The sequence below is a fragment of the Amblyomma americanum genome, chromosome 3 (genome assembly GCF_052857255.1).
Source record: "Amblyomma americanum isolate KBUSLIRL-KWMA chromosome 3, ASM5285725v1, whole genome shotgun sequence".
Lineage (NCBI taxonomy): Eukaryota > Metazoa > Arthropoda > Arachnida > Ixodida > Ixodidae > Amblyomma > Amblyomma americanum.
In genome coordinates this window covers 76,693,326-76,706,818 of record NC_135499.1, presented here as the reverse complement: position 1 = coordinate 76,706,818, position 13,493 = coordinate 76,693,326, and the positions used below count along the sequence as shown (strand labels likewise).

Genomic DNA, 13,493 nt, shown 5'->3' with positions numbered 1-13,493 from the left:
AGGTGGTGATGATACAACACAGTAAAAAGAATGAGGGAACATTTCTCTTCGAATAGGAAACAGTAAGAACTGCCGACTAGGCAAGAAATTCGATTCAGCGATTATTCTGAGCAATATAGAGTGTGTATTGGAAGACATTCTGGCCGTCACGGTTGTAACCTGGTCTTTGCGAGAAGTTCGCAAAGCTCGAGATGAGTATTTATGGCTCTCATCATTGCACTAGGAGAGGGGGGGGGGGTGAGGGACGACAATTATCTTCTTAAATTCACTTTGTCAGATCAACTTCCACACAAACATCCCCATGCCGCAAGAGGCCGAAGCGACACTCAAGATTCCTAACAATCATTTTCCTTGCATCTTTTGTAGCGACAGCTACATTACGGTAGCATTTCGAGCCTTCAGCGTGGCGGTGACACGTGACCGTGGCCGCGGCACGTGACGGTGCTGCCACCGCCACGTGGTTGGTCACGTGACTGGTCACGTGACCAGCCACGTGGTGCGGAGCAGCTGCTGCTATCGGCGGCGCGGTGCGCCGGTGAAACCGAGCTGCAACAGCTGTGCACATGCGCCGTGTCAAGTGGGACGAAGATGAAGAAGGAACGCCCAGTGAAACGGAGCGGCGAAAGACCGAATCTGCAATTCAAGTCAGCGAGTTCAACTAGGCCAGCTGTAGCTATCGCGTCACTCCAGGTTTACCCAGAGCTGAACCACCGCCAAATTTTTGAAATTGTTCATCTGCCTACAAGGAGCGAACATACCGAGGTCCGGGCCTCACAATCTGTTGATTATCTCTCTTAATTTTCATTATTCGGTGAGTTTAAAGGAGCCAAATATGTGAAACTTGAAGGTAAAGCACGCGAAATCTTTTTGCGCACGCCTTTGAAATAGTAAGGTAATCGCTGTTAGAATAAATGGCGTCGGCTTCAGGCTCCTCTGCAGTGGACAGCGATAGGAAGGGGAAACCATGAAGACGTTAAGTATGGCGGCGACAAGGTTCCACCGAAGAAGCGATTGTTTCAAGGAAGAAAACGAATGCAGCCGAAGGTGAAGGTCACGAATCACTGTTCAGCGAAATCTGATCACGCACGGCTGCATGTAGACGAACGCAGCGGATAACTTAAATTTGGTAGCAATGACGTCATCACAAGTTTCCCCACACTCCTCCAAAGCAGTCAGGAGAGGTCTGAACATTGGTGCAGTTTTATTGGCTGGTTAGGTTACATTTAAAACGCTAAACTACTTTGAATGCCTTACGTAGAAGCTACGCACGTTAGAATTCATGAATAGCCTCGAATTCTGAAAAACCATTTCACCTTCGCTTTGCGAGCCGTTCCAATGGTTTCGGCTCAGCCGCACCATTAACTTTTATATAATGGTCCTTTCTTTTCTTTTCTGCTATGCAATTTTTTATTATTTGTTATTCCTCTACTTCGTACTGGATTAAGCCAAGGGTCTGCGAGACTTTAAGTTTTAATTCTTTTTCTTAGTCCAACTTTAGCATTAGTGTTAGCGCGAGATAAGTGCCGTTTCAAGTAGGGGCTTGTCTTTATCTTGAAGTGATTATTGTGCAAAACAAAAAAATTTCACCCTGCCGACCCTCATTCCTTTTCAGTGGAGACAAGTTTATTTTGCGTGGCATGTCTACCACAGATTTCGTAAATTTCTAAATTTACAAACGATAACAATAGCCGCCCTTGTGTGAACTTTTTTTCAGTGTTCACAACACAGTTGCTGATAGGGATCCCATATGATGGTCGTATATTCCGATGTCGAACGTCTCAGCTCGGTATGGGCAGTTAGTTTCGCTGTTTTTGAAGTCAGCTTCAGTTAGATATTATAAACCACAACTGTTTTGCGCTTTTAAGCATATGCTGTTTTCGCACGCACCAGAGTTTAGATTTAAAAATCTAATGGCACACAAATATTTCAAATGGTAACGCGTGCCACATACTGCAAGTCTATTTCACTAGAATAGAGAAATATATTTTTGAGTTTGTAGCTGTTATATATAAAGTTCTTGTATAACTATTTTCAATTTGGATGTTGTGCACCGTTGATTAATAGCGCATTTTGAGCGATCCGGGCCGCCTCTGGACAAGTAGCGCCAGTATGTTCTAAAGGGACGGTGCTTTAGTGTCGGGTTCGGTTTTAACGCGATAGCTCTAAGGAGCCGTCGGCGTCATCTGCGTCGTTGACAGTGAACGAAAAATTTACCAAAAATCCCCAGAGAAGAAACCTAGAAGGCAGGTGGGCCGCCTGGTCACGTAATCTTGTGACGTCATCAAATCCTTCCCACCGGATTGTCTGTAAACTACGCACTGTAGCAGGTGACAGTTAAATTAATGATTGCCCGCGAAAGGTTGCTCGAGAAGAGCAACATGGGTGGCGAGCAACCTGGGTCGCGCAAAGCGCACCGGTGGCAGGACTTGCGATCGCAGTTCAGTGGCGCATTGCTTAACCGCTGGACCACTGCGGCAGGACTTCCAGGTAGCCATCAGTGTCAAGTGCACAATGACTAATTCTGTGTACATGTGCAAGAACACGTTAAAGCTCTCGCATCATACCCATAAGGCGGAGTCTAAGTGTCCTCTCCTATTTTTATACGTCAGGAATTTGTTTGAGCGAGTGTTTTCAAACATCTCGCGTAACATGTCAACGCACAGTGATCACGGCGAGCATGTCGTCGAAGGTGGCGTCACCGTCCAGTACCGACGCTGCTCACTAAGGGCGGCGTCCTTGCTATTGCGCACCTTCGACACTTGACTTTGTGACTGCAAACAACTGCTTTGCGCTAGAGGATGACTCCAATTTGTGTGATTTTAGTTCGAAAATAGGTAACTGCTATGCTCGGCCTAATCTATTTTGTGAGCCTGTCTCGAGTCAGCCCGCGGCCCACCTGGGAACTGCACTGCAGTGGCCCAAAACGTCTCACTCGTGAAACAGACTATAATAAAACATAAAACACATTTTGCCGAAATTTAATACATACTTCGTTCTTCTATGTTCTGAGCGAATATATTTCATATTTGTGTGTAATTTTTAGCAAGCTCCTCCGCTTTTCCTTCTCAAAGATTGCTTTTTCGTGAGCACGAATTGTCCTGTTCTCTCGTACTTTTATGCCATTCAAAATAGAGCTCCCTCAGATGCACTAAGTCGTGTTTCAATGAAGAGAAATTTAGTATTTTTGACTTAATAGTAGTTTTGACTGAAAAGTAGTTGAAATTTGGCCGATCAAGGTATGTCAAAATTCAATTTTTTTCTCACGCAGGGACAAAGATAAATTAACTATTGAGCATAATGAATTTATACTTTCCTTCATGTAGCTGCAGTGCAGTCGTGTGAAGCTGGTAATACACGCTCTCGTAAAATGACCAAACAGCGAGAATAGGAGCGTACCTGTATGTATGGGGTAACGGCCAGTCATGATGGAAGATCTGGTAGGTGTGCACATCGGCTGGTGGTAGAGCCTGGTGAGTCGGACTCCATTCCAAGCAAGTGCGTCAATATTTGGTGTCCGAATTTGGGGGTTCCCGTTGTAGCTGAGGTCGCCCCAGCCCTGAAGAGAAGAACAGATGGATGTTATAGAAGCTCTCATTTCATCTAAGATGTAGCTGCAACAGTTACCAAAAAAGTGAGATTAATTTAACACTATTTCAACTGCCTGCAGTTTTTTAAAGAACTTTCGTATATGTTCACAAGTAACAAAGAGAGTAAGGAAATAAAAATATTCAAACGAATTAAAACAAAAGAATTATAAAACGGACTGTTGTAGTTGCTCATCGAGAAGCCGACTGAAGAGGACTGGGAGATGTAAAATTCCGAATCTTTTTTTTCCAAAACAGGGATGAGTTCTACAAAAACCGCTGAGCGGATTAAGAGTCATATTAGCTATGTAATAGGCCCCAGTTTGTTTTTTTACTTGGAACACTGCAATATAAAATCAAAGGTTGAATATACGGGAAATCTCTATTGCTTGGAAATTTGAAAACTGTTTTCATTAATTTACTTTCTTGTATCGAGTTATAACACTTTCTCCAAATTCATATGTCGCACATATCTTATTAACGATTTGTATTGCCAACTGCTGCGGCGTATGTTTCCTGCAAAAATTTTATCTGATGGGCTCAAAGAAAGATCTAAAATATTAAAAAAACATTTGCTGGCAGTTCTTATGTGGCTGGTACTAAAATGAAATACATTGTTTTGGAAAACATTTGCGCGTATGTGAAGTTGATTTTCATCATTCTTTTGAGAGACCTACATTTGCACTCGTCTGGAAAAATGAAAGCGGTGTGATATGACCGGAAATTTTCCGACAGAAATATTTGACGAAATAGCTTTCGGCAGTGCACTAAAAGGCAGGCACTTCCTGCAATAAATCGGAGAGGTTCGACTAAGAAGCCTGGTACGTTTGGCATAGAACGACCCGCTAAACGAGGTCAAAACACGAAGCACATCTGTCCCCACCAGCGGCCAATTTCGCAAATGAAATGTCTGCGTGGACACCGATTTCCGTGGGGTCCCATACTCTGTGCTCTAATGCCATTCAGCTGAAAATAGCGGCTACCTGTTCTTTACGGTGAGGACGTCATAAATTATAAACTAGGTGTAAAAAAATTTTCAATCCAATTTTCTCGGCAATCAACGCGAGTTTTGCTGCTGAACAAACGTCAGCATAGCCAGAAGGGAACTGAGGATCAATTTTTCCTTAGGATAATAACTGAATGAAGTCGCCCTCAGTGTTCCTCCAAACATAGCGAGCCTAGCGTGAATAAAATATCTTTATTGGTTTAATACCTTCGATTTCACCGGTTCTTGATTATTAGCAGCCCTTACATTATAGCTTAGGGTGAAACGAGCTCTACTGTGTCTACTTTTCTGTCGCATCTAGAATATTTCAAAAGACATGCCAACACTGCGCCGTAGGAGATTAGACTCTCTTAACTCCACTGTTGTACAATGTGGAAACGTCGCTCTCCCGGCAGCCTCTGCACTGCGGGAGCCAGCAGCTGCTGGTGCTGCTCGGCAAGCGCCCGAGAATATTCCCAGCAGGTCGTGCAGAATACGTCATTCGCTGCACTGACATCTCTGACATCTTAGCCGGATCGAGATTCTAAGATTCTAAGAGCTAAGAGCCTTAAGGAGCTACTCCAGGTTTTCTTTTTTTTATTTTTTCACGTCTGCGCAACCTATCAAACTTACACGGCAGGTTCTTCTGCCGTGTTAATAAAGATGTTTTTTTTTATCTCTATCGTGGCAGTAGTCGCAGATAACCTTGTGCATGTGTCGTCACGAGCGGTACGCCAATCCTTATTTACTGGTTTTGCTGAGCGAAAACATTCGAGCTTGCTTTGAGCCATTTCAGGAAATAGTGATCACAACCCTCACTTACGGTCACCATTTTAGACATTAAACGCAGGGAAACGAGGTAAAGGGAGAACAATAGTGACGTAATTTGTTCGCACGCTGAGACGTTCTGCATTGTTTGAAACCAGGTTTAGGATTTGGTATCCTGTTTCTTTAATCGTTTAACGCGATAGCTTTAGTGCAGCCGTTCTGCAGAAAATACGGTGTCCTCGTCTGCGGTGTTGCGAGCAAAAAATCCTCGTAGAAGAAACTGGTTGGCTGCCTAGGTCACGTGACCTTGTGGCGTCATCACAACCTGCCCACCGCTTTGCGAGCAGACTGAGGACTATGGCTGGAGACAGTTAAATCAATAATGAACTGCGAAAAGTTGCTCGGGAAGAGCAACCTTGGTAGCACAACCCCACCGGTGGCAGTGCCTGCAGTCGCAGGGTAATGGCGCATCGCTTAACTGCTGCACCACTGCTCCAGTAGTGGTATTAGGACTTTAAGGAAACTATGAATGTAAAGTAGAGAAGGACCAATTCAGTATGTATTGGCTTTAACGCTAATGCGACACACCCGTAATGCGGAGCTTAAGAGTACCCTCAAATTTTGTTATTACTTTACCCACATTGTTCTGAAATACGACTAAGGCAACAAAGGGAATGCGTCTAAGAAATATAGTGTTATGTTGAACTCAAATAGTCCGTATATCCCTTGTAGTTCCGACTGATTTCTGTTCGCTGTAGCAATGATGCGTAGCAGAACGAGTTAACCTTTTCCAATGGAAGTGAATTTTAGTTTTCTGCTAAAAAAATAGAACAGGCCAGCGTGAGATTTGTCACATAGGAAACTGAATTTTAGCGACCGGTTAAGTGCGCACCTTTTAAAATGTAGTATTCAGAATTATCACAGCGGCGATACTGATAACGAGATGTTTTTAAGAAACTTCAAGCTTTACTCTTAGGTGAATTTTTCTATCAATTCGAAGGATGCTGGCAGTGACCGAAGCAAAGCCAGTTCCGTGTGAAATTCTCCCTTTATAAGAAACTGAGCCTATAAGTGCAAAAGCGCGAGGAGAAATAAGTGAAACAGAAACATAAAGGGCCATCTTGCTGAAGTTTTTGTGGAGTTAATTTCACACAGCTGCACAAGGGCCGGTGAGAAAAATATTATTACTGGACCAGATTACGGACGCTATAAAAACACTACAAACCGGTTAAAGTAAAGAAGAGTGATCCGGTTTTACGGCAGCGTTACCTTAAATGCCGATTAATAAAAAAAGAAAGAGGGAGAAACAGAAATAAATAAACAAGGAAAGAAAGAAATAAACGAAGAAAGGAAAGACAGCAAGCAAGGCAACTAGCAAGAAAGAAGGAGATGGAAGAACACAATAGAAAATAAAGCAAGAAAGAAACCTCGAAAGAAAGGAAGGAATGACGAAAACGTTAATGAAAGTCTCACCAAGTCGTCAGCCAGAATAAATACGATGTGCGGCGGTTTGTTCTTGGGCTGGTTTCTCTCGCGGTCTATGCCGGAGTCGAGGCTTAGGAGCTTCACAATGACGACAATGACCCCTGCCACAGCCACGAAAGCACCGCTCCAGAATAGGGGGCGGCTTCTGATCCCGGGGCCTTCTGCTGGAGATGGTTTCGATGGAGGCGCAGCATGTTCCGGCTCGCTCTGGGCTTGAGAAATTAATCCAGGCGAAGCCGCGGTGATGGTGGGTGAAGCAGGGGCAGCACACGTGTTATCTTCCGGAGCTTCCCCCACTGCCTTTTGCCTGTGTAGCAAGGACGGCTGCTACGATCGTATACGAGACACTGTAGCCTGAGCTATAAATGCGCCAAATGCCCTGAAATGTTTAAAAATAAATTGGTGCCACGTGCCACTTCACCAATCAAGGCACTGTCCGCATCTCCGGGTCCATAGTGAGTGACTCAAAAAACGTTACTGCACTAAAAATATTAGAACGCGAAAAAAAAACATAACTTAGCCTGCGCATATCCTTCGGATGTGCTGTTATTTTCGTGTTGTGTAAACATCTTGTTGCGCATTAACGTTCTCTCAGTCATGTGCCATCACAGACTAACCTACCTTGCTGCTTTGCTATGTCTGTGGCGCCCTGACGGCTTTCTCTGAGAGGAAGCTATAGTTGTCAGTATTTTCTTAAAATGATCTAAGCAGTCTTCATAACGAAGCATTTTTTATGTTCCCCAGCGAATGGCGGTGAATGATATTTTTATCGCTCGTGACTTTGGCACCTCGCCGTTTTCGACCTATTCAAGACAAATTTTTCGCATCGATCGATATACCGAAACTTTACTTTTGGTTCACACCGACCTGCGCATCTGCGAATGGAAATCAGTGACCACATGGTTCCTGGAGCGTTGGTTACACTATCATGCTACTGTGATTATTTGTTAGGTTTTTGTACAGGTATGCAGATTAGGAGTTGGCGTTTCGTGTTGCAAAACTAATTTGGCTTTCTTAACATGTTCACTGCAAGAGCAGTTTCCGAAGCCCTAATACTTGTGCGTCGTGGCCCTCCGGCTTACCACCCTTAAATTTTCTACTGTGCGGCGTGACCCACCAGTGAACCACCGGTGAAGCCAACTTCCCTGAACCGCAAGCAGAGAGCAGCAGCGATAGGGCATGCGTGCTTTTCGTAGTGTCTCGCCGCTTCATTGCGCGACTCAGTATTCATGGCGCACAGCAGGAATACACGACAATGGACACCGCTTGCTCACGATGCAGTCAACGTTTTAAGCACGCCTCAAACAGTTTATGCGTGCATAGCTGTGTTCAGTAGAGAATTTTTTTTTTCGCAAATAGTATTGGCGAGTTGCCTCTGAAAGATTTTGGGTTTTATTGGTTAAATTTCAGGGTGCGTCCGGAAGGCGCTCAAGTGGTCCAGTAAAAGCGCAAAGTGACGCCACTCCGAACGACAAATGGTAAAGGTGCTGGAGTTCTACGTCTGAACGGCAATTGTTTCCTGATGTTGAACGAAATTTATGAACAGTGAATATATAAAACCATAATTTATGCTTGGCGATATTCCATACATAGAATGCTTCCTTAAGTGCCACTGTCATATTAAAACATTACCAAAATTAGGTTCGCAGGTTTCCGCACATGCCAGCTTACAACCTAAACCTAAAGCCCCTCACCTCTTCTCCGAGTGGCTAATGTTTCATTTCATTTGTTGCTATGCATTTTAAAGATACTGCTGGCAATCTTTAAATTGCTTTAAAAGTACCCTATTTACTACAAAACCAGGAATCTCACTCAAAATACTTTTTCTTTGAAGAATGGCTAGGGATGTATTTTACTCTGATTCTTTGCTTTGTGTTGTGACTGGTGTACTCACATCTCACTGCTGTCCGGCAAACCATGAAGCTCTAGAGCTACCGGATAATTATGATAATGTGTAGTTTGTAGTTATAATCATAATATAAAACAGTTTACGTGTTTCTGACAAGACATCGATAACTTGGCGGGTGATTCCAACTGCAACCTGATGTAGTAACTGACCACGCCACACTTCAGCTTCACTGAGTCGTCTTGTGTTCTTAATGTCTATACTCTGATGCGCATGCCGCCCGCCACTGGTTGGAACGGTCACTTCTAGCTATTCAAGCATCAAACGCTAAAAGGAATCAGAGGAGCACAAAGCACGCTCTGCGCCCTTAGGCAAATACTTATCTAGGGAGTTTCACAGAAAACAACTTGCCAATTCATGGACATGTAATTCACAGGGGACATCAATGAGCCTACAACCTTTCCGCCAGTGCGGCTCTAATTTATCTACATTCTTCTCAAGTAAAGCAGCAAAAATTAAGCTCACAATGAAGCTTCCAAACACAATTACTGCGTCACGTTGTGCTCAGTATGACCCAAGGATGATAATACCAGGGCCCGTTATGGTTCTGCCTGACCTATAGGACTCGGCTGTTGCACACAGCTTGAAGCTTTTGCGGAAGAAGTCGTTTCCCACAGTGCATGAACGCCACAAAATCACCGGTGCTCCTACGATTACACCCTACGGACCTGATTAAGACGTCCATGCATCTCGCTTCTGTTGTCTACAAACCGGAAACGGCGGTTTCAATTCCACGCACGACAGCAACGCGTGGTGGTTTTAGGCTGCGAAAATTCACTCATTCTTGACTAAAGTTGCGGCTAGATTGTCGTTGACATGGCCACTTCTTGTAAAACATTACCACTTCTTATAAAACACTCTCGTCTCATTGCTTCAATACATCGAGGGTCGAATGGTTTCAGTGCGTGTGAGGGCGTGTTTTCGCTTGTGTGGCCGATCAAAGATACATTAGACTGTGGTGCATTGCTGTTAAACAATGCACAACTTATTTGAATAAATAATGCTACCTCGCACAGACGCCTAACGGTTCGAGAAACAATTTAAGCGCTTGTGTATTGGCCGCGTCCGAAGGATTTATTAAATAGAGGGAGCTCCCTTCATAGCAGGTCCTCTGGAAGGAGGTGTGTGTTGGTAAGTGGAAGAATTTCGTACACTGAGATCTGAAAAGGCTTACTCGTTCATGGCGTTTCCAGCAGAGAGTCCCTGTGCAAGCGTCAGGAAGCGATCTGAACGGATGAAGAAAGTCTTCGTTTTCCTCTTGGCCGGTTGGCGAAGAAGTGAAGTGCATTTTAAAGATCAACGTTACCTGAAGAGGGATAGAAAAAAATCGCTTTCGAACCACTGTCCGGGTCGTCAGCTCAAGTCGAAGAATCGGAGCCCATGTCGTCCAACAGGTGGATATATGGACAACGAGCAGTGGCCACAGTATGGGGCGCAGATGTTTGAACGGGGTCGTGACTCCATTTTTCACACTCAAGCTATTTCTTGCGTTTTCATGGCTATGCATCTCGAAACAAGTGCGAAAAATTGAGCTCATTTCGTGCACCACGTAATTTGCAAAAGAAATTTTTAAACGGTCTCCTAGACCATGTGTCTGTCAGGCAACACTGGCGCGCTCGCGATGCATTACAACATGAGCCAACGGTCACGTGCTTGCTCGCGACTGAACGATTCACTTGCGCGTTGCTAATGCTGATCGTAGGCAAGTGGGATGTTCTTTTTTTGGTCCAGGATTGCGGAAGAGGGAAAGGAACAAATCAGGACAGGGGGACAAAGGCAGAAAAGGCATGTGTCTTTCCCTTTTCATTCTAGCCGCCGCGGTGGCTTAGTGGTTACGGCGCTCGGCTGCTGGCCCGAACGACGCGGGTTCGGTCCCGGCCGCGGCGGTCGAATTTCGATGGAGGCGAAATTCTAAAGGCCCGTGTACTGTGCGATGTCAGTGCACGTTAAAGAACCCCAGGTGGTCGAAATTCCCGGATCCTATTACTACGGCGTCCCACATTGCCTGAGTCGCTTTGGGACGTTAAACGGCCATAAACCATAACCCTTTTCATTCTAGTTTCGGCACGATCTCGGGGACTCCACTACAATGTGCTACGGCCGGATTGTTGTAGACACACGTCCTTCTCCGCAGCGACCATGCCTGCAGCAGTTTTGCAGCATTCGAGTGCAGTCGGGTGCAGTCGGGTGCAGTCGGGTCTTGGCATCATTCAGACTGCTTCAATATGCCCGTCGCTGCCAGGGCGAGGCGCTTACAATCGTTAAATTGAAACTGAAATTTCGAGCTGTAATGCGTGCGTAACCCCCACTTCTTTATTTAAGTAAACATAATGACGTCCCGGTCGCTAGCTGTAACGTAAAAGCGCTATTTGTCGTTAAACAATTTAATAATTTCTTTAAGAATAGGGTACCTGGCTGGGTAGGAATCTGCGTTTGGGGTAGCGCGGTAACTGTGTGGCCCAAAGGCAGGTCTAATAGATATATGGCGCTTACCTTGTAAACACACGCGCGTAACAGCTGGGGTGGCCACAGCGCTTGAATACGTGGTGGTTGTACAGGTAACATGATAGCTGAAATTGCGCTTGTCTAATGAAAGTAGACCGGCGAGAAGTAAAGTGTCCAGGAGGGAAGGTGTGAAGCGCCGTTGGGGGTCGTAGTTCTTTTTTCATTCTTTCTCTGCGATGTTTTCGGTTCATAGCGCTCTCATCCTTGGAGTTGTAATCATCGGGCCAAGGAGAAGGGTTGCTCGGAGAGGTGTCGAGAGCGAGGGAATGTGCATGTTCCTTCAATTCTATTCCCTGTTGAGCAGAGACCCATTCAAGAAGAACGTTCAGTTTGGGTGCTAGTGAAGGCAGAGATTCAGCTGTGCTTGGATGTTTCACTGTAGCATCTTGGTAGCGATATCACGGAGGATGTTCTGGCTGTCCGGTCGCACTGTGATGCTGCTACTATGGTGACGGTGGGGAAGGATCCCTTCCACGATTCCTTGTGCTTCAGCCAAAGTCGGATCAGAAATACAGTTCCGGAGACAGGCTTCCTGAAGGTGAGGGCCTACAGAAGAATCAACTGAAGGAGTTGTAGTTTTTGAATCGGTGATGGTGGCATCTGTGCAGTATATGTGATGCGATGGGGTCTTGAGCTGATGTGCTCTTACTTCTCGACGCGCCGAATCTCTCTCTGGGTCCATGTCTCGGGGTGTAGGCAGTATGGATTCGCAGTCCGTGCGGATTTTGACGCCACATCGAGTTTTTAAATCCGCTGTGACAGCTGACGACTGACGGTTTGTTAAAGACGTACGTAAAGTAGCACCAAACTATGACGACCCTATGCCTTACGCCGACCTACTGGTATTTATACGAGCGGGAAAGTTTAGAGTGGTATCAATCAATCAATCAATCAATCAATCATTTTTTATTCAAGACAATAATACAAGACTATTGTCTTGGGGGACGTGACAAAAGGCGGAAAAGTGCCTGACGAGGTCACGCCACCCTGTGGCAAGCAGCGGTTTGACACTCATGCAGAGTTTCAACAGAGTTTACATGCAGAGAAATGTCTTAGATGAAACTGTATCCCCCAACCCCCTTATTATATATATATATTTTTTTTTACAGTGCAAGAATATGTACAGGAAACAGAGTACAAGAATAAGTGCAGCAACTTCTGCTAGCAATACATGTTAACAAAACACTTCCAAACATAAAATACATGTAAACTATCGAACTTGAAGCACATGGAACATAAAATTGAAAACAAGAAGAAAAACATGAAAACATAACACACTAGTCTTCCGTTAAGAATAATCCCTTGAGTGTTTTCTTAAACCTGCTTAATGAAAGATTTTCAGTTAATAGGTCGTGAATGACGGGATAGTTGTTTAGTAAATCTGCTATCTGACAGCTTAATCTTTGATGTCCATAGTTTGTTCGAGCTCGGGGCTTGACTATGATGCTTTTTCTTAAATCGTACACACTTCTTTTTACCTAGACAGCGTTAAGCTACATAAACGCCGATTTGGCCGACAAGTGCCCGGATTAAATAACAGTTCTGTAAATTTGAGTTTAAAAGCTCTAATTACTAAACTTCCAGTTAGAGGTATAAATTAAGTTTCATGTGACCCATTTTAATGCAAACTGGTTGTGGATAGCGATCCCCGCTTCCGGTCCAATCTATTCATAAATAATTCACAGCGCGTATTTTATGTTATAGTTTGGTTGGTGTCAAAATACTCGGCTAATCTCATGTATCATTTTTCAGTCAGGTTAGACGTTATTTCCAGAACAGGGATTTTACATTGCAGTAGTAGGCAAGCATTCTCTGCAAAACTCTCGCAAGAAAAAACAATAGTTTTGTTCGACGAAACAAGCTATTCAGGTAGTGCATCAGGCAGCGCATCTTTGAAATCAAGTTCGGATGAGGACAACTTTTTATTTTTTTAAGCAGTATTGTCCCAGAGAATTTAATAGTCGGAAGATGCTTTGGCTGCTAAGAAAGCAATGTTCCAGCTTATTTCGTAAAATCGCTTCCCAGCGCAAACTGTCTGAGTTTTCTTCTACGGGTTGTATAATTTCAGCGTCCCTGCGCAAGGTACGCATTACAGACAGGCTGACAGCGAAGTGGAGAAGAGGAAGCGGACAAGCGGAGGTGCCGAGAGCAAATTTCGGAGCTCTAGAGGAGCGCTGTGCGCGAACAGGTTATCCCGAAAGGTGGCACTAACTCATTACGATGGCTCCATGCGCATGGGCGTGATTGCCAGCTGTGAGCT

General features: G+C 44.6%; 1 protein-coding gene across 1 annotated transcript in view; it reads right to left on the bottom strand.

The window, feature by feature from the left end:
- Positions 1-9,972, bottom strand: part of LOC144123078 (arylsulfatase B-like) — a 48,541-nt gene extending 38,569 nt beyond the window's left edge. Inside the window, exons 1-3 of the mRNA XM_077655982.1 lie at positions 9,903-9,972; positions 6,811-7,129; positions 3,397-3,556 (exon numbers count right to left, since the gene is read on the bottom strand). Of these exons, the coding sequence (XP_077512108.1) occupies positions 3,397-3,556; positions 6,811-7,129; positions 9,903-9,910 (487 nt within the window). The 5' untranslated portion in view covers positions 9,911-9,972. The remainder of the gene's footprint in view (positions 1-3,396; positions 3,557-6,810; positions 7,130-9,902) is intronic.
- Between the last annotated feature and the right edge of the window lie 3,521 nt (positions 9,973-13,493).